The sequence below is a fragment of the Anopheles coustani genome, chromosome 2 (genome assembly GCF_943734705.1).
Source record: "Anopheles coustani chromosome 2, idAnoCousDA_361_x.2, whole genome shotgun sequence".
NCBI classification, from domain to species: domain Eukaryota; kingdom Metazoa; phylum Arthropoda; class Insecta; order Diptera; family Culicidae; genus Anopheles; species Anopheles coustani.
This window is the reverse complement of record NC_071289.1, coordinates 51,032,169-51,057,009: the sequence shown is the minus strand read 5'-3', so window position 1 is coordinate 51,057,009 and position 24,841 is coordinate 51,032,169. Positions and strand designations below refer to the sequence as shown.

At 43.8% G+C, this 24,841-nt stretch overlaps 1 protein-coding gene and 1 long non-coding RNA gene across 2 annotated transcripts; both read right to left on the bottom strand.

Moving 5' to 3' along the window:
* Positions 1-2,811: 2,811 nt before the first annotated feature.
* On the bottom strand, positions 2,812-12,688 carry LOC131265929 (uncharacterized). Its single transcript, XR_009178339.1, has 4 exons — positions 12,519-12,688; positions 12,153-12,349; positions 11,509-11,579; positions 2,812-2,866 (listed from the first exon to the last, which is right to left on the bottom strand). It is a non-coding gene; the product is annotated as an uncharacterized LOC131265929 (long non-coding RNA).
* A 6,783-nt stretch (positions 12,689-19,471) lies between these two features.
* On the bottom strand, positions 19,472-20,410 carry LOC131264580 (uncharacterized). Its single transcript, XM_058266860.1, has one exon. It carries the CDS (start codon positions 20,408-20,410, stop codon positions 19,472-19,474), a length of 939 nt encoding a protein of 312 aa, XP_058122843.1.
* Positions 20,411-24,841: the final 4,431 nt, after the last annotated feature.

Genomic DNA, 24,841 nt, shown 5'->3' with positions numbered 1-24,841 from the left:
CGACCGGAGGATCACGCAAAGCCAGAAGCAGAAAACATTATAGCAAGCATCGACTTACAAAACGATTTAAAGTCTGTAGCCGTAAATCCCGTCAGCTCATTTCCACTTGCTTTCAGTGATGTTGAGCGTAGCACCAAAAGAGATCCAGTACTACAGCAAGTGTACTCGTACGTTCGAGATGGATGGCCTGCAAAAGTATCGTTTGGTGCAGAAATAAGGCGAGAGATTGGTCATCCCTGAAATCCTGCGCAAGCGATGCTTGGAGCAACTTCATCATGGCCATCCCGGCATTCAACGCATGAAGGCGATCGCACGGAGCTTCCTTTACTGGCCATCTATAGACGACGACATCGCGGATTACGTTGCATCCTGTGAGCCATGTGCAGCGGCATCCAAGGCTCCTCCACGGGTGGACCCCATTCCATGGCCACAACCATCGAGTCCCTGGTCCAGAGTGCACGTGGACTATGCCGGTCCAATAGAAGGTTTTTGGTATCTGGTGGTAGTGGACGCGCTGTCCAAATGGCCGGAGATCATCAAAACCTCGAGCACGACGTCTTCAGCAACGATAGCAATACTGCGTAGTCTTTTCGCTCGTTTTGGGATGCCATCAACGTTGGTGAGTGATAACGGACCGCAATTCACCAGTGAATCGTTTCAGGAATTCTGCAGCCGAAACGGCATCCAGCATGTCACATCGCCACCTTTCCATCCTCAGTCGAATGGTCAGGTTGAGCGATTCGTCGACACCTTCAAAAGGGCTTTGAAGAAGGGTCAAATGGATGGATCCTCATCAGACGAGGCGCTGGACAATTTTCTACAGAACTACAGAACGACTCCTCACCCGCTCCTGGACCAAAGGAAGGCGCCCGCCGAAGTTATGTTAGGTCGACAGCCGAGGGTTGCGCTCGATTTACTGCGGCAGCCGACGGCTCATCAGTCACAACAGAGCGAGAGTCGTAGAAGTTTCCACGAAGGTGATAAGGTTCTGGCAAAATATTTCTCAGGAAACGCAACATGGATTCCGGGGACCATTATTCGAAGATGTGGACGTGTGCTGAACGAGGTAGCAACGGAAGATGGGCGTACAATTAGGCGGCACATAAATCAGCTGCGAAAGCGAAACCTTCGTAGCCCGTCGCAGTTCATCTGCCCTACGTCCCTTCATCTGCCCTGCGACATAGTGATGGGCGACTGGGGAGCGCCTACGGAACAGAGACCGAGCAGTTCTTTCATCGGCCCGGCAGCTCCTAACCCGGTGGATCCGATTCCGCCGCCTGCACCATCCACAGCTGTCTCGCAAGCGCCACTACGTCAGCCGTCATGCGGACCTACGGAAGCAGCTCCGAGTGCCTCGACTCAGCCGCTAATGCTGCCACAAAAGTCTTCTAGGCAAAGAAGAGTTCCTCGTTGGCTTAACGATTATCGGAAATAAAAGGGGGAGATGTTGTGGAGACGCAGCTTCATCATCCACTGGAAGCTGCAACGCACGCAGCCATCCTCCTTCCACTCGCCGCTATCGGTATCCGATAGCGGACGAGGTGAACAACAGGATGGCCGCTTCGCTTCCCGACCGTCCTAGCGAGAGGACGCGCATCGTCTCCCGGGAGCTGCCTCGTCCGTACCGTATTCGTCCATCCTTCACGCGCAAACCATTTTAAAGTGTACTTGTCTAAACGTTAATTTATAGATAATAAAGTACTTTTTAAGTGTATCATAAGACACAACATGGGGCTTAGTTCGTTCACTTCTGGTCGAGCGATTGAATTGACAATATTTCAAGGTCAATTTCTGCTGAAACTATCCGAAAAAATATTAATTCCGAAGTATTGTTCACTGACGAAAAATAAATAATTTTTTTTGTATCGATGGGCCAAAAATTGTGTGGAGAACGAACAAAACGAAGCTTGACGCGAAGCATTTAAATACCAACCATCAAGCATAACGGTGGAAACGTTGGAATTCATTGAAACCACGAAGGTCAAAATGATGTTTTAAACATCTTGAAAAAACACCAAAGAAAGAGCGGCAAAACTGTAACTGGAGGCAAACTCAAGAAGTTTGAAATCCACCATCGAACAGATCGTCACACTACGGCAGATCCTCCAGAAGTGACTTCAAGGCGGCCTACGATGCCATATATAGGAAGGAGCTATGGAAGACCATGCGGCAGCACAACTTTCCCGAGAAGCTGGTTCGGCTACTAGAAGCCACAGTGGAGGCAAGGTGATGGACTCTCCTGCCTTCTATGCAACATCGCTCTGGAAGGTGTCATGAGAAGCGCGGGCTTCATCACATTGCACATATTTCTGACGAAACGAAACATTGCAACATACCAGCCAACCGCTGTTTACTATTTTTCCTTCATTGTCGACATAGCAAAGTACCGTATTTTTCAGTGTATACGACCCCCAAAAACAAATTTTTTATGTTTATGAAAAAAATTTAAAAAATTGTTTTCTACATTTCATCAGTTGTAACAATGTTGTACGTGTTTTAACCTCCACTCTATGATCGAATAGAAAAGTTACTACATGTGTATAACGACCCACTTAATCGGACTTTGATAATTTGTGAACTAAAAGGGGGTCGTTATACACGGAATAATACGGTAAGAATTTTATCGCGCCTACGGAACACCAAAGCTATTCCGTGCGACTTGTTACTTGTCGCCTAAAATCTTCACATCAATCTTTTGCCATTTCTCCTAAAACGAATAATATTCAAGTTTCAATGCCAATAATTTCGGTGATCAAACTAATAATTAATCTGCTTACTCACCATTAAATTATGTATTCATTTTTTGTTCTCCCGCCAAACAATATGAATATTCTAGAACATTGTGTATTCAGTACATTTTCTGCACCTGTAAAGAAAAAAAGATGAGAATTATGTAAAGCTAGACTAAACTTGTGCAGCTTCTCATATAACGACCACTTAAGTCGTTCAATTGAAGTTAAAATATAGTTAGACAAAAGCTTCGACATTCTCAATTGCTTAATTGATACGGATGGAAAACAGGACTCAAGATTTATTAACGGCCAATAACAATTGACTACGATCATTGAAACATAATAATAAAGCAAAAACTCAATTCTATACACACTTTGCTTTTGCTACACCTTAGGAAAGTTTCAAAACTGTAGAACGCTGCGTATTTGTATTTTGGGCCAGCACCCTGGCGTAATATACCGTCACTGGCGCCACTTTCTAAAACTACGCCCAAATTGAGATGTACAAGTTGGCAAACGCACACATGTATGCTATACAAAGCCTACTTTTGAGTCAAATCAGATCGGAACAACAAAATCACCTTTCTACACTTTTTTACATAAGCACCCTGGCGTAATACACTATCACAAAATCTCTTTTCACTTCACAAAACTACGGCCGAACTTTAAAAACAATCAAATGTACAAGTTAACTAACGCCTCGCCTGCCTACGTGCAAAACCTACTTCAGAGTCATTGTATCAGACCGGAACTAGAAATGTATTGCTACCGTTTTCTACACTTTGACATTTGGTAAACGATCCAAACATACGAAATGATTTTTCAAGCAAAATTATGTCGACTCGCCATTGACAGTGAAACATTTCATGTGAGTCGGTAGTTTCACAAACAAATGCAAAACGGCCGTTTGCTTTACTACAAAATCATATTTTAAAATGTACCCAATCTTTATCAAAAATCATTCTTATGTATCCCGAAACAAACCTCGACTAATGAATATCATTCTACCACCGTGATTTTATTCGATAGATTATGTGAAATTTATTCACGCCTACGCAACACGAAATCGTAGAAAGTTATATAAATTTAATCTCAAATCAGTATTTTTCGAATCGAAGTCGAATCGGCCTGTAGTGGACCGGACATCATCGTAGAACGAAACCCGATTCCGTAAGGCTTGCGCTGAGAGTATCGCATCCGGAAGCGAAGATTCACGAGTTGTCCGCCGTCCGAACCGTCAAGGCGCTTGCGTTACCTGCACAGACGATGGATTTAACGAAATTAACGGCAAGCATTGACCACCCCAAGGGGATTTTTGAAATATTTCCGGCGCATGGTCCGACCCGTTTTCGCGTCGAAAACGGGTCGGTCCAGGGCACGATGCGCAGTAAATTTCGACCCGATTTGACGGCGATGTTGACGAGCTGTCAGATTCAAATTTTATGGTGGGTTCAAATTCAAAATGGTGGGTTCGAAAAAAATATCCGTCTAGGTTCAAAAATAATATCCTCTCTAGGTCTGTTTTTCTCTCCTCATTCCTCTATCTTTCCCTCTTCACTCTCCTCTCAGCCTCTTCCTGTAATGCACACTTGATTCGATATTCTTTCTTTTTTTTTATTGTCGCGGTCGTGGTTAACAGTGGTAGTGATTACATTGGTGGTAGCTGTTGAAGAGAAATTTTTATTGTTTGGTTAGTGAGGATTGAACACTTATCGTTATACATACCATACGATGCGCAGACCGGTTGATCCATCGGCGATGTTGGAAAGGGTCTTGTTGATTGTCTGTTTTATTTTACGTAACGATGGATAAATTTTCTCAAAATTATACGCGTGGAATAAAGTAGGCAGTACAAAATCATGAATCCAGAGGTTGGTAGTTGAAAAATGTGACGAAGTTTATGCAGTTTAATAATGTGCTTGATTTTTTCATTGTGCTGTGTTTTAGGTTTTAACACTTAATTGACGGTGACTGCAGCATGTTTTGGTCAGAAATCACCCGCCAATAAAGTGTTAAGAGAATAAGTATTCATGCTACGACATCCACCGGGACAATCCATGAGAAACCCACCGAAACAACTGAAAACGGGCTCAGGACATTTCATCATCACTGTGTACATTTTCAAATTTCCCCAGCATCGCCAAATAACGGTAATTATTGAAATCACGTTACAAAGATATAACTTTTCATATGTGCCATTTATAAGACAAATACTGTGTATCATTTATGTTGCGTCTGTGCTTTCGGATATGTGTACTTAGCACGCGTATACAAATGTCTGTAGTTTAAAACTTAGTATATTCTAATTACAAGTACAAAATATAAAATGACCCGGCCCGCTTACGCCGCTTATGTCCGGCCACTTGTGATGATGGAATCGAAGTGGTCGATCGTCCTCGATCGATCGACAGCCGACTTGATGACCAGAGGCCCGACCGAGGTCAACCGAACCGTTGACCTCCGTTCGTACTCCGACCGCTATGCTGATACCCGGCTCGCACACATCTGCGAGCGTCGCTCAGTGCGAGCACCTTAGAGTGGCATTCCACGGGATGCAGCATCCGTCCGCAACAATTTATTTTTCACAACGATTACATATCATACCAGCATCTCAGCCATCGATTTCTGGCAAGTGAATCAGAGAACAACTCTTCTTGCATTAGTTGCATGAGTTTTGTCGTCTGCAAGGCTTGCTTTACATTAAGTTTGGTCCCATTTTATCTTTCCCAGTGTTTCGTTTCGCCAGCCCACCAGCAGTCGCTTTATGATGCTAAGATCGATAAGATGCAAACGATACGCTACCACGACATCCTGGGTTATGTAAAAAAAATTAAATCTTAAAGAGGTGTCATCGTTCTTTGGTGTTCAGGATAGGCGCCTTGCCTGAATCGTCCATCAGTTCGTAGTGTTGCTTGCGTCCCAGAAAATACAATGGTGCGAGCAACGCTGCCGTATTGACCTACGACGGTACATTTCTGGCAACTGTTATAACGAGCATGTCCTACTACACCTATGAAAATTAAATGAAAGAACAGTTAAATACAGGTGCAATTGTCTGCTGATAAGTTTTGTAGTCAACCTGTTATGAATGCTCTTGCTGGAGTGTCTGCAATAATAGCCCTTAGATTCCCGTTGATGTTTACTCTATATTCCATTAATAAATAGCGTTGAAACCCCATTTCATCCACATAAGCTCCAACTCGATCTTCAAATAGCATTTTTGATTCCGCAGGTATATTGTCAGCTACAGCTTCAATATCTGCTGTAGACTGCTGCGTTTTGAACATTTTTTTGGACATTATCGGATCGACGAAAGAAAACAGCACTCTTCGGTTTACGTTTTAAGAAAACGTTTTAATTCGGTTTTCAGCCGCATTTTCAAGGGATTTCTTGTACAAAATCGACACCAAGTTTTTACAACATACTACACGACCGTTTGTTTCAAAACATAAACAATTGCTCAACGGACTGTTGCTCACACACACAAGTCTATGCTGTTGGCAAAATAACGCGAGAGAAAAGGACGGAACGACAGAGCAGACAGCATTGGGATTGTCATCAGGAAGTAAGGGGTATGTCAAACGGTGGCGGAGTGGTTGCGGGGTAGCTCTCCCGTTGTGGAGGGGTTTTTTTGTATGGAACTTTCATGGGTTCGGGTCGAAACGTCAATTTGGCGCTCCTTGGGTAGTCCGACCCGTTTTCGCGTCGAAAACACGTCGAACATGAAACTAGAGGTTGGAGTTGAAAAATTCGACGAAGTTTGTGCAGTTTAATAATGTGTTTGATTTTTCTATTGTGCTGTTTTTTTAGATTTTAACACTCAATTGACGGTGACTGCAGCATGTTTTGGTCAGAAAGCACACGCCAATAAAGTGTTAAGTGTGGAAGTATTCATGCTACGACATCCACTGGGACAATCAATGTGAAACCCACCGAAACAACTGAAAACCGGCTCAGGACATTCCATCGTCACTGTGTATCTTTTCAAATTCCACCAGCATTGACAAATCACGGTAATTATTGAAATCATGTTACAAAGATATAACTTTATATTTGTGCCATTTATAAGACAAATACTGTGTATCATTTATTTTTAGAAGGAGCTTTCAAACGCAACCTTCACAACCATTAATATCATACCAGCATCTAAGCCATCGATTTCTGGCAAGTGAATCAGAGAACAACTCTTCTTTCATTAGTTGCATGAGTTTTGTCGTCTGCAAGGCTTGCGGTATTACTTTACATTGACTTTGGTCCCATTTTCTCTTTCCCAGTGTTTCGTTTCGCCAGCCCACCAGCAGTCGCTTCATGATGCTAAGATCGATAAGATGCAAACGATCCGCTACCACGACATCCTAGACTATGTAAAAAAAATAAATCTTAAAGAGGTGTAATCGTTCTTTGGTGTCCTGGATAGGCGCCTTGCCTGAATCCTCCATCAGTTCGTTGTGTCCCAGAAAATACAATGGTGCGAGCAACGCTGCCGTAGTGACCTACGACAGTACATTTCTGGCAACTCCTATAATCAACATGTCCTACTACACCTGTGAAAATTAAATGAAAGAACAATTAAATACATGTGAAATTGTCTGCTGATAAGTTTTGTAGTCAACCTGTTATGAATGCTCTTGCTGGAGCGTCTGCAATAATAGCCCTTAGATTCCCGTTGATGTTTACTCCACATTCCATTAATAAATAGCGTTGAAACCCCATTTCATCCACATAAGCTCCATCTCGATCTTCAACTAGAATTTCTGCTTCCACGGGTATATTGTCAGCTACAGCTTCAATATTTGCTGTAGATTGCTGCGTTTTGAACATTTTTCAGACATTGTCAGATCGACGATAGAAAACAGCATTCTTTCGCAAATGTTTTAATTCGGTTTTAAGCACATTTTCAAGGGATTTCTTGTACAAAATAGACACCAAGTTTTTACAACATACTGGACGAGCGGTTATTTTAAAATGTAAACAATTCCTCAACGGGCTGTTGCTCACACACACACAAGTCTATGCTGTTGGCAATATAACGCGAGAGAAAAGGACGGAACGATAGAGCAGACAGCATTTGGATTGTCATTAGGAAGTGAGGGGTATGTCAAATGGTGACGGAGTGGTTGCGGGGTAGCTCTCCCGTCGTGGAGGGGTTTTTTTGTATGGAACTTTCATGGGTTCGGGTCGAAACGTCAATTTGGCGCTCCTTGGGACCTTAAAAAATTGATAGCACCATCGTATTCTAAAGCAAGGCCCCGAATACTGATCCCCCGGCGTCGACAACTGTCGTTTGGGTCTAATGACAAGTGGCCGAGAAGGCAAAGCGGGACAACCAGTTGCAATTGCAACCCGGCGATCCGCTTTTAAGGAGGAATGACCGCGGACGGTTAGCGATCGTCGGTCGGACTCGTGAGCACATTTTATTGCAATGACTGTCATTTTTGGTAGTAACGTCAATTTTTTTTCATTGCATTGAAATATTGCATCCGTCAATTAGCAGCTTAAGTGGCCACACGGCACGTAATTTTCAATTGATAAAGAAACCGGCATGAGTCCCCGAAGCAGAAATGGAGTTACAGAAAGTAAAGAAGTTGCAACACAGGAAGACATGGGGCTTAGTTCGTTCACTTCTGGCCGAGCGATTGAATTGACAATATTTCAAGGTCAGCAGTACCATCGACGTACCCTTGCCTGCGGACTGTTATTCAACAGCTCGCCTATGCCGACGCTGACACCAGAAGGAAGATGTCTACCCGATCACTCCGTCGGATGATGATAAGTAGACTACCTGACCCCAAAGTAGTCCAAAGGGCGCCAGCAATCCGCTGGAAGCCTGTCTGGGCCAACATCGGCAGCAGGAGACTGTCTGCCACTCAGCGTACAACACTCTTCATGCTGGCTCATGGGAAAGTTGAACATGGAGAGCTTTCCTTGAAAATGGGGAAAACCACACACCCCAACTGTTCGTATTGTGCGTCTGTAGACACCCTGGAGCACAAATTTGCTTTGTGTCCACGAGTCGCTCCGGCCTGGGACTTGCTGCAGCAGCGACTGAGAGGAGAAGCAACAGGGTGTCCGTCCTCCTTCGCTGACCTTCGTTACCCACGACTAAGTGGACCGACAAAACGAATATCTGTTTTACGTTTGTTCTCTAACTATGTAATCCACAACATTGAAAACAATGATGCTGTGATTGACATAAACGTCCTTGATTGTTGCATGTAAACAATTGTAAAAACTAGAAATGTAAGCATATTTAACACGCACAATAAACAATATTTTATAAAAAAAATGGTCAATTTCTGCTGAAACTGTCCGAAAAAATATTAATTCCGAAGTATTGTTCACTGACGAAAAATAAATATTTTTTTTGTATCGATGGGCCAAACATTGTGTGGAGAACGAACAAAACGAAGCTTGACGCGAAGCATTTAAATACCAACCATCTAGCATAACGGTGGAAACGTTGGAATTCATTGAAACCACGATGGTCAAAATGATGTTTTAAACATCTTGAAAAACACCAAAGAAAGAGCGGCAGAACTGGAATTTTTCAGAAGTTTCAAATCCACCATCGAACAGATCGTCACACTACGGCAGATCCTCCAGAAGTGACTTCAAGGCGGCCTACGATGCCATAGATAGGAAGGAGCTATGGAAGACCATGCGGCAGCACAACTTTCCCGAGAAGCTGGTTCGGCTACTAGAAGCCACAGTGGAGGGGGCGCTGAGGCAAGGTGATGGACTCTCCTGCCTTCTATGCAACATCGCTCTGGAAGGTGTCATGAGAAGCGCGGGCTTCGACATCCGTAGCACGATTTTCACCCGCTCTCTGCAATTTCTCATCTTCGCGGATGACATCGACATCACCGGTCGGAACACTAGGATGATGTGCGAGGCGCACACCCCACTGAAACGCGAGGCCGCAAGGATTGGACTAATGATCAATGCGACGAAAACAAAGTACCTGCTCGTCGGAGGCTCTGACAGTGACAGAGCCAGGCTGGGGAGCAGTGCATCAGTGTACGGCGACGAACTTGAGGTAGTAGAGGAGTTTTGCTACCTCGGCACTGTCGTAAATCCGGACAACAACGTAAACTGCGAAATCCGGAGGTGCATTGTTCATGGGAATCGTGCCTACTACGGACTCCACAAACTCCTGAGGTCCAGATGGCTTCTCCCACGCACTAGGTGTGCCATATACCGCACGCTGATTAGACCGGTCGTTCTCTATAGGCATGAATATTGGACTCTGCTCACGGAGGAAGCCAACGCTCTCGCAGTCTTCGAGCGGCGCGTGCTCCGGTCTATCTTCGGTGGTGAGCAGGGCGTGTGGAGGAGAAGGATGAACCACGAGGTAGATGAGCTCTTTGGCGAGCCGGACATCCTGACGGTGGCGGTCTCCAGCAGGATTCGTTGGTTGGGGCATGTCATCAGGATCCCGGACTCATGCCCCACCAAAAAGGTGCTCACCAGCGACCCGCCCCGCACGAGATGTCGAGGAGCTCAGCGAGCTCGATGGATGGCCCAAGTGAACCAGAACCTGCGGGACATCGAATGCGACCGGGGATGGAGCTGCAGCCATGGACCGAGCTACCTGGAGAACGATTGGTGACCAGGCCATGTCGGCACAACGTGGTCAACTATAAGGGGGCCATTAAAGAAGAAGAAGAATGTAATGGCAAAGGTAATGGTAATGGTAAAGGCTTGAAACTAAGCCAATTTGGCCTATAAAAATCGTGTTAGAGGCTTACTTGGAGTGTTGCAAGTTCCTCTACTATATGGTTTCAGAATTCTACGGCTATGATGAGAATTCTCCAAGATAATTGGGGTTATACTGTACGAGACTGCATCTTCACTTTTGGGAGCAACTGTATATTAGACTTGCTCATGTATTTTAAGTCTTTTGAGCTTCATTTTAACTAAGCATATTCAAAAATTTGATACATTAAAGTCAACCACATTAACTCTGTTGTGGCAGAGCGAGCAGGGCACTTGGCCTAATAACGCGCATGTCAGCGGAACTCCGGGACCCCTTTTGTCTGAGGGCGCTGTACAGCTGCTGGGTCCGCCCAATATTGGAATATTCCTATGTTGTGTGGTCCCCTGCGGGGGTTACAGCAATGAACATGCTGGAAGGTGTGCAGCGTAAGTTAACTCGCCTCGCTGCGAGACGTTTCGTAAACGACTCCACAGCTCCTAGTCCCCCCTACCCTTCGCGTAGTCATTTCCTTGGGCTTCATACCATTCAGCAACGACACGCGACCACCCAATCCTTGTTCATTGCAAACCATAGCCTTGATGCTCCTCTCCTCCTATCGTCCTTACCCTTCTACATCCCTTCGCGTCATCTTCGCGATAGACCTTTTTTCCTACTTCCCACTCGTCGTACTACTTATGGCCAGAATGACCCGTTACTTCGCTCGCTATCGGCCTTCAATGCAATGAGTGGCCTATTTGAATTCAACATCACCATCTCCCTATTCCGTACTCGTATCCTCTCCAGTGATGATGGTCAAGGGCTGCCGGGGTGCAAAATCTTAACTATTTAACATTATATAAAGCTACATAAACCATCCAAAACATTAAAAACATGAAATCGTAAGATGTATTGTAATGTAAGAGACTCGCCGTACTCAACACATATTATGTCTCACTAACTGATCTTAAACAATCACAGAAACGCTTAACTTGATATAAATGTTAGAAACGTTAGTGTTAATTATCATGCAAGTGTTAGTACAACTTAAAAAATCCAACAAGCGAAACAATGAACACTCACCACAATTTATAAAGCTCTCACTCGTCTTCGTGGACGCTATTGATCACAATCACAAACTTCACGAGTATATACTGAAATGGCAAAATGGATACAAAACCAAATCAGAAAAACCCAATACAGGATTCACGCATACATGTGAAATGGTTAATGATCATTTTTTTACGTAATGTTGTATCATTTCTGCATAGATCGAAAATTCTATATCAAGAATCTTGATTTACCCAAAACATGAATAATTACATACTTTTTAGTAAACTATCTTCTTCTTCTTCTTCTTTCGTTATGCGAGTCGGGATATATCCTCCTACGCTAAGTCGAACAATTTGTTCCCTTACTCGTAATCAGAGGCGTACCGACTCTGACCGAAGTCCTATCAATGATCAATTTTTCAATTACGTAATGTTGTATCATTTCTGCATAGATCGAAAATTAGATTTCAAGAATCTTGATTGACCTAAAACATGAATAATTACATACTTTTTAGTAAACTATCTTCAACATCAAGTAGCAATATTTTTTGTCAACACCATTCGCTAGTAACAACTGTCATTGAAGTGATTGAAATATCGATCAAATCATCCAAAATATTACTCCAGAAAACTTATTAATCATCACATTACAGCAGGATTAGTAACAATACGTACCACTACCGCACGAATGATTTCGTGAACGTTGCTCACCACTTTACATGATGTTATTAATTCAACATCTTGGCAAAATACAGGTTCTCGTACTAATCGTTGTTGCGCCGTAAACAACTTCGTATAAAAGATTTCGTTGATTTTTTGCACTGAAAATGTCGTTCTTGCTCACGTTCCTAAAAAGTGTGCTCCAAACCTCACTGCGATACGAAAGGAAAGAAAAACAAAGTTTAAAACAATAATCACAATATAGCATAAACTTTAATTGGAAAAAGCTATTTCGCCACGATCTTTCGTTTGTATTATTACTTGAGCCTGACCAAGTGATCTTAACCCAATGCACACACACACACATAAACTTGCTCTTACCATTGCCTGCCCTTCTATCGACGTGCCGGATTCACTACTTTCCATAACCGACCACTTATTTCACATCATAAAATAACAATCAGTTCGTCAACGGAAAACAAATAGAGATCAAACATCAAGGATTGCTGGGAAAGGAAACTGTAATCGAAGAACTGCATCTTTCAGCAGCACGAAAGTAGACCCCAGGAGAGGTCTGAACCGGAAACGTAACACATGACAGCTCGCAAGGCTATTTTGGCTTGTTTTCTGACACACATCTGACAAATGATATTATTGATATGCAGTTGTACAGCTCTGTACTAAACAAAACAAAATTAAGCCGCTAGCACCCGGTTAACGGAATTTTAATTTTTGCTGTTGTCATGTTGTTCCAGCAAGAGTCCTAGCAATCTGCCATGGAAAAACTTGCTGTAACTACATGACATATGATTCGAATTTACAATTGACCTTGTGGGCACAGCATTGCGCAAACGCATGCGGTTGCGTTTTTGAACTGTCAAACGAGCACAGTTTTCTGCACCAAAAAATACTTTAATTTTTGAATATACCTCTTGCCTGAGTATAATCTCATCAAAATGTAGGGGAAGGTAGGGCAAGACGCCCTGGTGGGGTAAGATGCCTCGGCCTGTTTTAAGCTGAATTAAGCCATTTAAAAATAATTCAAATAATAGAATATGTTCATCAACGTATCTAATACAACCTATTTAGATTCCACTGCACGAATCAACCATTTCAAAAAGAAAACGAGAAAAAACCAAATTGATTCTAAATGATCTAATATTTTGCCACTTTTATGTAAGGTATGGCATGCTTTGATATTATATTTTTTAAACACACAGGCCTTTTTATACTACCTGATAATGGTATTTAACGACTACCGAAGAGAAACTGTTTTAAAATTCTCAAAATTTTAAATAAATTACATAAAACGGACGATCCTTAGAGTGGGGCAAGATGTACCGGCCGAGGTGGGATAAGACGCCCTAGCTTTCCAAATGTAAACAATGGGGCAGAACGCACCATTAAAAAAAGAGTAAATCAAAGTTCGGTGAACGGATCCACGCATTCTTGATTTAAATATGTCTTACATTGAACATGTGATGTGAGATTCATAATGAATACACTGCGTCCCAAAATGATAGCCTCACCCAGTTTTTTCGCTCATATGCTATTTTAAATGATCGCAAAGTAAAATAAACGACAGAAACATATTCCTTAATCTAAAAGAAATGTGTTTCACTTCTAATTTATCAGAAAAAAAAATTAATTATAACATTTTGGTCAAAAATTTAAAAAATGGAGTGTCCCATAATGATAGCCTCACTTCAAAAATCATTCAAATTAACAAAGCAACCCAGTTCCTAGCTACGTTATCAGTTGCCAAAAGTAATTTTTAAGTTCTCTTACTTTAATTTGTAATTTAATTTGAACATTGGAAGCAGAAAACAACTATAGGAACGAGAAAAAAGTCAAATTGATGCTTATCGCTTTAATGGCAAGGCATATCATGAGATTGTTGTGCTAATAAATAGATTCATAAACGTCATTAACGATTATGTAAAAGATTCCAGTTAATATGGGCTTCAGAAGTCTCCTGGTCGTCTTCAAAATCTTTCCTCGTGTGATAATCGGAGGATTTTTTAAGTTGCTTTCAATGCAACCAAAGGTTGCCGTAGGACAAAAAACGATTTCTGGTTGAATGTGCACAAAAATGCTGTGTTGCGTGCTTTGAATTCATGTTCTGATATACAATATGAGAGAGTCCATGAAGAAAGTTTCTGCCCTCAAACTTCACCAAAAAGTCGCTAGATTGGAGTTTGCCACAGAACATATGACATGGAAGAATTAGTAAGTTGTCACTTTGTAGTCTTGTTCAAATTTTAAATTATTAATTCATGTTAGGTGGATTATATTGATGAAAAAAATTTAAATATTGATGGATCGGATGGTTACATCCATTACCGGCGAGATTTTAGACGAAAGCACGATTTTTCTACCGTCGCAATTTTGAAGGTGAATCAGTCATGATTTGGGCTGCGTTCAGCGGTCTTAGTAGAAGTGAATTGGCCATTATACCAACACGTATGAACAGCGATATGTTTATCGACATCCTGGACAATCATTTAAAGCCTTATCTGGAAAATCACAACACTCAACAGCTCATTTTTGAGTAAGAAAATGCTGCCGTGCACGCAAGCAAGACAACAAGAACTCACCATGCACGATCTAGTATCGAAACAATGTCTTAGCCAGCCGTTTCCCCAGACCTTAATCCAATAGAGAATGTTTGTGGAACGCTAGTTCAAGAGATTTATGAAGATGGGAGACATTACGAGACCCTAAAGGACCTTAAACTTGCTATCCGAAATGCTTGGCGTTCCTTATCAGTAAATACGTTAGAAAAATTATCGGAGAGCATACCATCAAGCATTTTCCAAGCAATAAATCGTAATGGAGAACCAACTGATAACTAAATCATGACTTTTTAATCCATTTATGCTAGTTTTGTTGATAATTCGATCAAAATCCTAAGTGAGGCTATCATTCTGGGACACCACTGATTTTAGTTTTTTGGACCGAAAGGGATTGAAGTCCATGTAAAAAAAAACCTATCGCGATTCGTGCGACATCGCGCAAGGTTTTTTTTTATATGGAGTTCAGCTCCTGTCAGGCGACGTCGCGCTGTAGTGTGGACTCCGAGTTAGCCCGCTAAAGCAACCCGTAGACGTTGCGAACTTGTACGCGCGAACAATTTGACAACCAGGCATTGCCTATGTAAAGGAAAGGAAAGGAAGATATAAGAGGAAATCTTCCTTTCCTTTCCTTTACATAGGCAATGCCAGGTTGTCAAATTGTTCGCGCGTACAAGTTCGCAACGTCTACGGGTTGCTTAATAGGCGGCGCGCGTCCGACGCGTCCGCGTCCCGAATGGGGTCAAAATGGGGTCTAATTGACGTTTAACGAATTGTCATTTAACCGCGTGGGACGCGCATCGCCTAGGTGACCACCCGCCATTTTGAGCGCGCGTCGTCAACTTAACCGTTCAACCATCTACCCGAGTAGTTTTTAGAATTTTGTTTTGACTGCCTAGAAAAACTTACAGTATTTTCAGTCATACAATTGCTAGTTCCAACCGGTTAATTGAACCATCCAAACGCTGCGGTGATTCATACACCTGCTCAATTGCGGCTTGCAAGCATACAGTGGCGAGATCCAATCGCTGAGGGGAATCATCGAAGCGAATTGTGGCGGCTGCCAACCGGTTGCAAACTTGCGGTTGTTTGGCAACCTTCTAATTGCATTGTTTACCAAATATTCCGAAGTGTAAATATTGTGTTTAGTAAAGATAATATGTAAGTTCGGCGATTTTGGCGAGTTTCAACCTCTAGATACATTAGATATCAGATGTATTCGGCTAATGCGTATGTGGGTACTGTAACACGACGAATCGTTTTCTGTGTTTTTTACCACCTTTTTTATTTTAATGATCACCCAAAAGAATCTATCACTTTGTTTCTGAATTCACCACGTAATGTTAGCGCGTAGAAAAGCCACAAGAGAAGAGAAGAGAAGAACGCGTGCTCGTTGCATGCGCTTTTTATATCGTTCACTGAGCAACCCGCGTGGGTTGCGCGGCAAGCCGTTCTTGCCATCGTGCACGATAAGTTTTTAACGGAGACGAACGCACGGTAAGTTCGCGGCTGTATTGTGTGGACTTGCCGCTGTCCGTTGTCTCCGATGTCCGCAGCCGCTACAGTACCCCCTTGCTAGCCGAATCACCGGGGCTATCGGAAGCGTTGAGGGAACCGTACATGTCGTCCAGACCTGGTGACTTTCGGCGATACCGGATCTGGTTGCGGCTCGTTCGGCGTCGTCATCAGCGTTGATGGTACCGTTGTGGTTGTTGGCGTCGATGTTGTCGTTTGCGTTTGGGTCGTCGATGGTGGTTCCTCGATGTCAGCTCGGTAGTACGGTTTTAATCGGTCGATTGAGACATTGATTATTTTGCCGTTAATGTCGACCGCGTAGTACTTGGCGCTACGCTGATGGACTTTAAACGGCCCGTCGTACGGGGTCGAGAGCGATGGTCGGATGGAGTCGTTTCTCACAAAAACATGCGTAGCTTTTGCAAGATCGCTGTGAACAAACACATGTTGTTGCCCGTGCCAAGCGGTCTCGTCGGTTCTGATGCGTCTCATCGCTTGTCGCAGGTTCATCAGTAGATCGGGGTCGGTATCAGATGATGTTATCTTCGGTTCGCATACGAAGTCGGAGGGTATGCGAAGGGTCGTTCCATATACGAGTTCGGCAGGAGCAGCTTCCAAGTCATCCTTGTAAGACGTACGCATTCCCAGGAGGATCATTGGCAGGTGTTGCGTCCAGTGGATTGTGTCGTGGCATAGGATGGCAGCTTTAAGTGTACGGTGCCATCGTTCAATCAATCCATTGCTCTGCGGATGATATGCTGTAGTCCGCAGGTGTTTGGTGCCCAAGGTTTTGAGGAGTTCGGCGAAGAGGTTCGACTCGAACTGACGTCCTTGGTCGGTTGTGATGTATTGAGGAATTCCAAAGCGTGCAATCCAGTTAGCAACCAGTGCGTGGGCGACAACCGGTGCTGTCATGTCCGGCAGTGGAATAGCCTCTGGCCATCGAGTTCGACGATCTATGATCGTTAAGCAGTAACGCTGTCCGTTACTTGGAGGAAACGGTCCCACGATATCAACGTTGATATGTGAGAATCGATTTGTCGTCGCCGGGTATCGTTCGAGGGGCGTTTTCGTGTGTCTCGTGACTTTCGCTCGCTGACATTCCAGGCAGTTGCGGGCAAAACGTATGCTATCCTGGCGAATGTTGGGCCAAACGAATCGGGAAGTCATCAGTTTAGCCGTCGCTCGGGTGCCGGGATGATGTAGTCCATGAGTAACCTTCAGGAAGCGTTCTCTGAAGGCCCTCGTGATGAACGGTCGCAGGTTGTCGGTTGTGTCGTCACAGTAAAGTTGATGTTCGGTACCTGGAATGGTTACTCGCTTGAGGTGTAGGCTAGTACTCACGTCGTTTTGAAGGATGCGTTGTAGTTCCTCGTCTTTGGCCTGGTCGTCGGCCAATGCTCCGAAGTCGATCACCCTGCTATCGTCGATCGCGTTGATTCGAGAGAGAAGATCAGCTGTAACGTTGTCCTTTCCTTGCACGTGCCGGATATCAGTTGTGTGCTGACCAATGTAGTCCAATTGTCGAGCCTGTCGTGGTGAAGCTTTGTCGGAGCTTTGCTTGAAGGCGTATGTTATCGGCTTGTGGTCGGTATAGATGTGGCTTGTTCGTCCATCCAACCAGTGCCGGAAGTGTCGTACTGCCAGGTATATCGCTGTCAGCTCGCGGTCGTAGGTGCTGTATCGTCGCTGCGTTTTGTCAAACTTCTTGGAGAAGAATCCAAGTGGTTGGAGTTGTCCATCTACTACTTGATGTAGTGCTGCGCCAGCAGCGATGTCCGAGGCATCGACCCATAGTGAGAGTTCCGCGTTGGCTATGGGGTGTGCAAGGAGCGTGGTGTTCGCTAGCTGCTCCTTGCACTCGATGAAGGCTGATGTCGTCTCAGGAGTCCATTCGAGAGGAGTTTTGTCGTTTTTTCGATTTCCGGGAATCATAGCGAGCAGCGGGGCTTGTGCAACGATGGCATTCGGTATGAATCGGCGGTAGAAGTTTATCATCGCGATAAACTTTTTTAGCTCCTTTACGGTCGCTGGAGTTTTAAAATCGCGGATAGCTTCTACCCGTTCCGGAAGAGGCAGGATACCGTTTTCGTTTACCTGATGGCCCAGGAATCTAATTTCTGATTTCCCGAGTTCGGTCTTCGCACAGTTGATGTGTAAATGGTGCTCTTCCAGTCGTTTGAAGAGCTGGGTGAGGTGCTCACGATGTTCTGCCATAGTCGTGGATGCTATGAATATGTCGTCGATATATACGAACACAAAGTCCAATCCACGTACGACTTCATTTATAAGGCGTTGGAAGGTCTGCGCGGCGTTCCGCAGGCCGAAGGTCATGTACGAAAACTCGAAAAGGCCAAATGGTGTTATGATTGCCGTCTTCGGTACGTCGTCGGGATTGATTGGCACTTGGTGGAAAGCCTTCTTCAAGTCGATTTTGGAGAACACGTGTTTTCCAGCGAGGGTGGCGGTGAAATCCTGTAGATAGGGTACGGGATATCGATCAGGGACTGTTTGAGCGTTCAGTGCCCTGTAATCGCCACATGGTCTCCACGTTCCGTCTGGTTTCTGCACCATATGCAAGGGACTCGCCCAGTTGGATCGCGATGGGCGGCAAATTCCCAACCGGAGCAGGATGTCGAACTCAGCTCGTGCTGCAGCAAGTTTCTCCGGAGGCAGTCTGCGAGGACGCGCACTCGTTGGCGGGCCAGTCGTATCGATGTAGTGCATGACGGTAGAGTTGCATGTCAGTCCCGGTGGCGATGTTGTTGTTAATGCCGGAAAATCGCTTAGAATATCAGCTAAAGGCGCCTCTCGTGAGAACGCTCGGATGTCGCTGGCTGTGTCGTCGATCAGGATGCCGGCCATCTGGATGTTCGTGGTGTTATCAATAAGCCGTCGTCGCTTCAGGTCGATCAGGAGGTCGTGGTGTGCAAGGAAATCCGCTCCGATGATGGCGATGGTGACATCCGCGATGACAAAGGTCCACAAGAAGTCCCTGCGGAGGCCAAGGCTGACGTTTAGAGTTGCCTCTCCGTAGACGGGGATGTTTGTTCCATTCGCAGCTACAAGCACGGCGCTTGTAGGTCGCACACCACTAACGCGTCGGTCGCGTGGAATTACTGATATTTCGGCGCCGCTGTCGATCAGGAAGCGCGTTCCTGTCGCGTTGTCAGAAATGCACAGTCGAGGCGCGGCGTTGGAGGTAGTGAGCGCGTGCACTACGTCTCCGGATCCCGACATGCATACCTAAGGTTGGTTGGAAGTAACCTTAAAGGTACACGGATGTCGGCACTTCGTTGCGCGAGCACCATGATGCTCGTGATACCAACACAGTCCGGTGTTTGATCCTGTGCGGCTGGTGCTACGCGTTCGTCGAGGAGAGGATTCACGTGAATGTCTGGCGGGAGTTGACGATCGTTTGGCACAGTGGCTACCGTTACTGATCAGTGCTTTTATGTTACTTAGTTCGGACTTTATCTCATTCCACGCCTCCAGGCACGGCGCGTGCATGTGCCCTTCGTTGCGTTGACTGCCTGGCTCAGCTAGTTGCCCACGCTTGGGCGCAGTTTCGATCGCGTTAATAGGACGCCAGCGTTGCGATTCCATTACCGCGTCGGCGATGGCCAATTTTTCACTAGCTGGGCCCTGATTTGCTACTACCAGCTGTTGTATGTTAGCAGGGAGCCGGGCAGCCCAAAGATCGAGCAACAACTCATCAGAGATGGACCCATTAGCCACCCGCCGCATGTCGTAGTACAGCTGGGAAGGCTTGGCGTCACCAAGCGCCATCTCTGACAGCACGCGTTGCATACGCCTTTGTTGCGATTCGCTAAAGTGTTCCGTCAGCGTTCTTTTCGCGAAATCGTACTTGTTTTTCGCTGGCAGCATTTCGAACTTCGATTTTAATTCAACCAGTGTTTTCTGCGGTACCTGGGCCATCACGAAATTGAATCGTTTCGCATCCTGGGTGTCAAGAATACCGGCGGCAGCGAACCAGTATTCCACCGACAAGAAAAAACCTTCCAGGTTGCTGGTGTCCATAAGCGGTGGAGGGATTTTCGGCGCACCAGAGATCGTCGTCACGTTTTTGTCGGGTATTGCATTTGCATCCTCATTGCTAGCCGATGTACCTTCCGATCCATCGTTGGCCACGCGTGTGGCTCGTTCAGGGCTGTGATGAATCATTCTCGGACGGCGTTGTCAAAGCAAGCGGGCGAAGAAAATGTGGTTCTGCGTGGTGATTCTTGCGCGTGGTCGTTTCCCGGAAGAATGGCTACTCGGTGTAGACCTTCGCACGGGTGGTCGCTTCGTGGAACGGCTGCGCGGTGCAGGGATTCCTCGCGGTTGGTCACTTTTCGTAATGGCTGCTCGATGCAGAGTGCCGCGTGGGTCAATTTCTCCGGTCACTTACCGGCGCAGAACGCGTTGTTCGCTGGTAGGGAAATGTGTGATAGCGCAGGCGATCACGTCGGGGTCACCAATTTGTGGGTACTGTAACACGACGAATCGTTTTCTGTGTTTTTTACCACCTTTTTTATTTTAATGATCACCCAAAAGAATCTATCACTTTGTTTCTGAATTCACCACGTAATGTTAGCGCGTAGAAAAGCCACAAGAGAAGAGAAGAGAAGAACGCGTGCTCGTTGCATGCGCTTTTTATATCGTTCACTGAGCAACCCGCGTGGGTTGCGCGGCAAGCCGTTCTTGCCATCGTGCACGATAAGTTTTTAACGGAGACGAACGCACGGTAAGTTCGCGGCTGTATTGTGTGGACTTGCCGCTGTCCGTTGTCTCCGATGTCCGCAGCCGCTACACGTATGTTGGTGGTTCAGCTTATTTGCGTCTTTCCGACCTAAAAACTCAGTAGAAGAGCAGGGGTAACATTACAATTCCTAAGGTCATGGTAACCCGAACTTCCTTGGACAGCACAGCGTTACGTATTTTAGTCTCGATTTGACCATCGTATTCAATTTTCATTGATCAGATCGAGATCAACACGATCGAGACCAACAGGCAATTAACCGAACACATCTGATATCTAAAGTCTATCTGGAGGTTGAATCCCGCCAAAATCTTGAAACTAATTACAACGTGTACTAAAAGTTGGTTCACGTTGATTGACATGCTGTTCCTTCAAGTTCAGAAAAAGAAGAAATATTTTGTAAAATAACTGTTTTACCCATTTTGTAGGTACATTCAAGCTATCCTCTTGCTGACAACACACAATAGAACAAAAATAAATATTTTTTTTAATTAAAACATGTTTCTTAGCTTTATTTCACATACTTCAAATGGATTGATAACAATAAGTTACGTGAAATGGATAACAATATAAAATGGATAATGAGTTCATGATTTTCTCTGCCTACGTCCACGTAGGATGAGCGCTTTGCCTTTTTTTTAATTTGTTTAATAAAACAAAATTCATCTATTAATCTATAGGAACTATGCAAATAATACATACTATCATTAAAGATATGTATATATCATACATAACAAAGGAACATCCTATCTAACTAAATGAAATGAAAAGTGGAAAATGATTTTATATTGAGATTGAGAGATAAGTTCGATTGCTTTTAGTTCAGTAATTTAGGCTTATTCAAACAAAATGAAATAGCCTATCTAAGCGTACAAAATATTTTTTTATTCTTAAGGGTACCTTACTCTAATCCTAATCGACTATCTCCTCCCCATTTATACACTTTCTGATATATTTTAACATGTTCCTATAATAACCTATAATCACAATCTTGGCGGGTTATTAAATCTGCGCCATTTTTTATATACTCCATTAATTCTGTCTCATTTTGCGGCCGAGCTCGCCCCACAATTTGCTTCCATTTTGAGAACATGTTCTCAATTGGATTTAAGAACGGGGAATATGGAGGGAGATACTCTAATCTTACATTATTATCCCGAGCAAATTGTCTAACAGCAGCCGTCTTATGGAAGGCTACGTTGTCCATAATTATAATCGGTGCCGTAATGCTGTTCAGTGCAAATCCGGACCTAAGCCTATCCAGGAACTCCAAAAATATGGCTTCATTAAAAGCGCCATCAGTCGCCCCATATGCTATTATGCCGTTTCGGGTCATTGCGTAGCAAATCGATACGTTACGGCTTCTAATTGAAGCCACTACCTGGGTAGCCGGTTTGCCAGCTACGGCACGCCCTCGTTTGCTTCTTATTGAAATGTTAAATCCTACTTCATCTAAGTATTGCTTACGTTCCTCGATATTTGTTTGGTTATTCCGGCGCTCCGGAATCAATTTCTCTCTCTTCACAGTGTAATTAAAATCCGACAAATAATTATTTATAGTTGAAGTACACAGCTTAATTCCGAATTCACGCTCGCATCTCTCACTAATTTTTTTCAAACTTATTGAGCAGTCCTCGTCCACCCATTCCTTTATCTTTCCTAGCTGGTTCTCGTTTAGATTTTTCTTATGGTCCACTCCTCTTTTCTTGGTATTATCTATCACTTCTCCTTCTTTTAAATATTGTTGAACTATTCTAGATACGGTTTGTGTAGCAAGCGACGTAATTTTAGCTATTTCGGTAACCCTGTACTGGTCATTGTACAATTTAACAATATTTCTTTTCTCTTCCAACGAAATACATTTTCGACCCGGCATTTTGTCTGCAAAAGAAAAATTAAAATTAGTTTCACTATTTACTAAAACAGGTACCTACCCATGAAGAGGATATCATAGCCAAATAGCATCTTTCGGTCAAAAGTACCTTTGTTCCCTGTGTAATTTCCTATTGGTCCCTGTGTGTAAGATTGTGCTGCAATGACTGGAAAAAGTTACTAAAGTTAAATTTGTAAGTAAAGCAATGTATCCACCAATCTAGTAGCAAAGCCAAACTCCCGGCCTTGTGAGCACAGGATATACATAAAATGAAACCAAAGTAAAAATGTGTTTTGATTATACCTTATGTGTGTTACTTACGTTTGGTAATATATCTAGCTGAATTAGATGAATTATTTGCTAAACTTCACGTAACTGAAACAAAAGACTACCACTGCGGATGTGCTGTACCAAGCATACACGCAGGCGCAATTACCAAAAGTACAGATTAACATAAGCTTAAAACAATTTGTTCCGTCTAGATCGGAAGTTACGGAACGCCTACAGGTAGGCAATATAGTTTAGAACCAAACCTTTAGAACAGAGTACAGAATAGAACTGTAAAACGCGAAACGATATGAAAGACGTAGCATAAACGATCAGTAACCAAATTACAGCGATAAGAACTGTTCATCGCTAGCCCAGCATTGTATGGAACTAGTATACAAAGCAGTAGTTAGTATTTAGGTATCACTATTATAGCATAAGTTTCTAAAAACCGTAAAAACAACAACAACTATTATAGCATCGTATCGTGGGATGCCTTGAGGTTACGAAACTGATGAAATACATGGACACTTGGAATAGAGAAGCGCATGCACTATCTATCGAGGCAATTAGATCCGAACTTGAATCCGACCCACGGTAGTTCACTTTGGACACCTTTTTGCTGTCTAAGTCTCCATAAGTTGGAAAGCTAGAGTACTAGTCTGTTGGCCTGTCCATCGACTTTACTGATATTTCCAGAGCGAGTAACCTCAATCCGCGGAGGTTACTTCCGAGCTCTTTCCATCCAGGCAGTGGTGCCTTCCATCCGCTGAAGTCACTCCCTGGATCCTTCCTCACGCCACGAGGAAGGTCGGTGCAAGTCTAAGTTCGTTCGGCCGCATACCGAACACAATTAATATTTCAAGCTCCATTGCAGAACTTAATCTTCCAAGCAACTTCTAAGTAAATTATGACCATAACTAAATTGAACCAAAGAAAGCGCGCTACTGTGGCGCCTCTAGTGGCGTCAGCCGGAAAATAATATTTTTAGTAGTATTAGTAAACAATAACAATGAAGTTGTGAAAGTTTCAGACCTGTACTATTTTTTTCGCGAAATGCCGAATAATGGAAATTGAACGACCAAAAATGAGCCCGCACAAATCAGTTCCAGCAAGAGTCCCAGCAATCTGCCATGGAAAAACTTGCTGGTACTACATGACAGCTGCAAAAAATTTGAATTTTTGTCAACCGGGTATGAACCTTACATCAAATGTTCAATGTAAGACATATTTAAGTCAAGAATGCGTGGATCCGTTCACCGAATTTTGATTTACTCTTTTTTTAATGGTGCGTTCTGCCCCATTGTTTACATTTGGAAAGCTAGGGCGTCTTACCCCACCTCGGCCGGTACATCTTGCCCCACTCTAAGGATCGTCCGTTTTATGTAATTTATTTAAAATTTTGAGAATTTTAAAACAGTTTCTCTTCGGTAGTCGTTAAATACCATTATCAGGTAGTATAAAAAGGCCTGTGTGTTTAAAAAATATAATATCAAAGCATGCCATACCTTACATAAAAGTGGCAAAATATTAGATCATTTAGAATCAATTTGGTTTTTTCTCGTTTTCTTTTTGAAATGGTTGATTCGTGCAGTGGAATCTAAATAGGTTGTATTAGATACGTTGATGAACATATTCTATTATTTGAATTATTTTTAAATGGCTTAATTCAGCTTAAAACAGGCCGAGGCATCTTACCCCACCAGGGCGTCTT

What these genes read in the sequence shown, in the direction of transcription:
- LOC131264580 (XM_058266860.1), bottom strand. Translation starts at nt 20,410, where the DNA reads ATGATTCATCACAGCCCTGAACGAGCCACACGCGTGGCCAACGATGGA.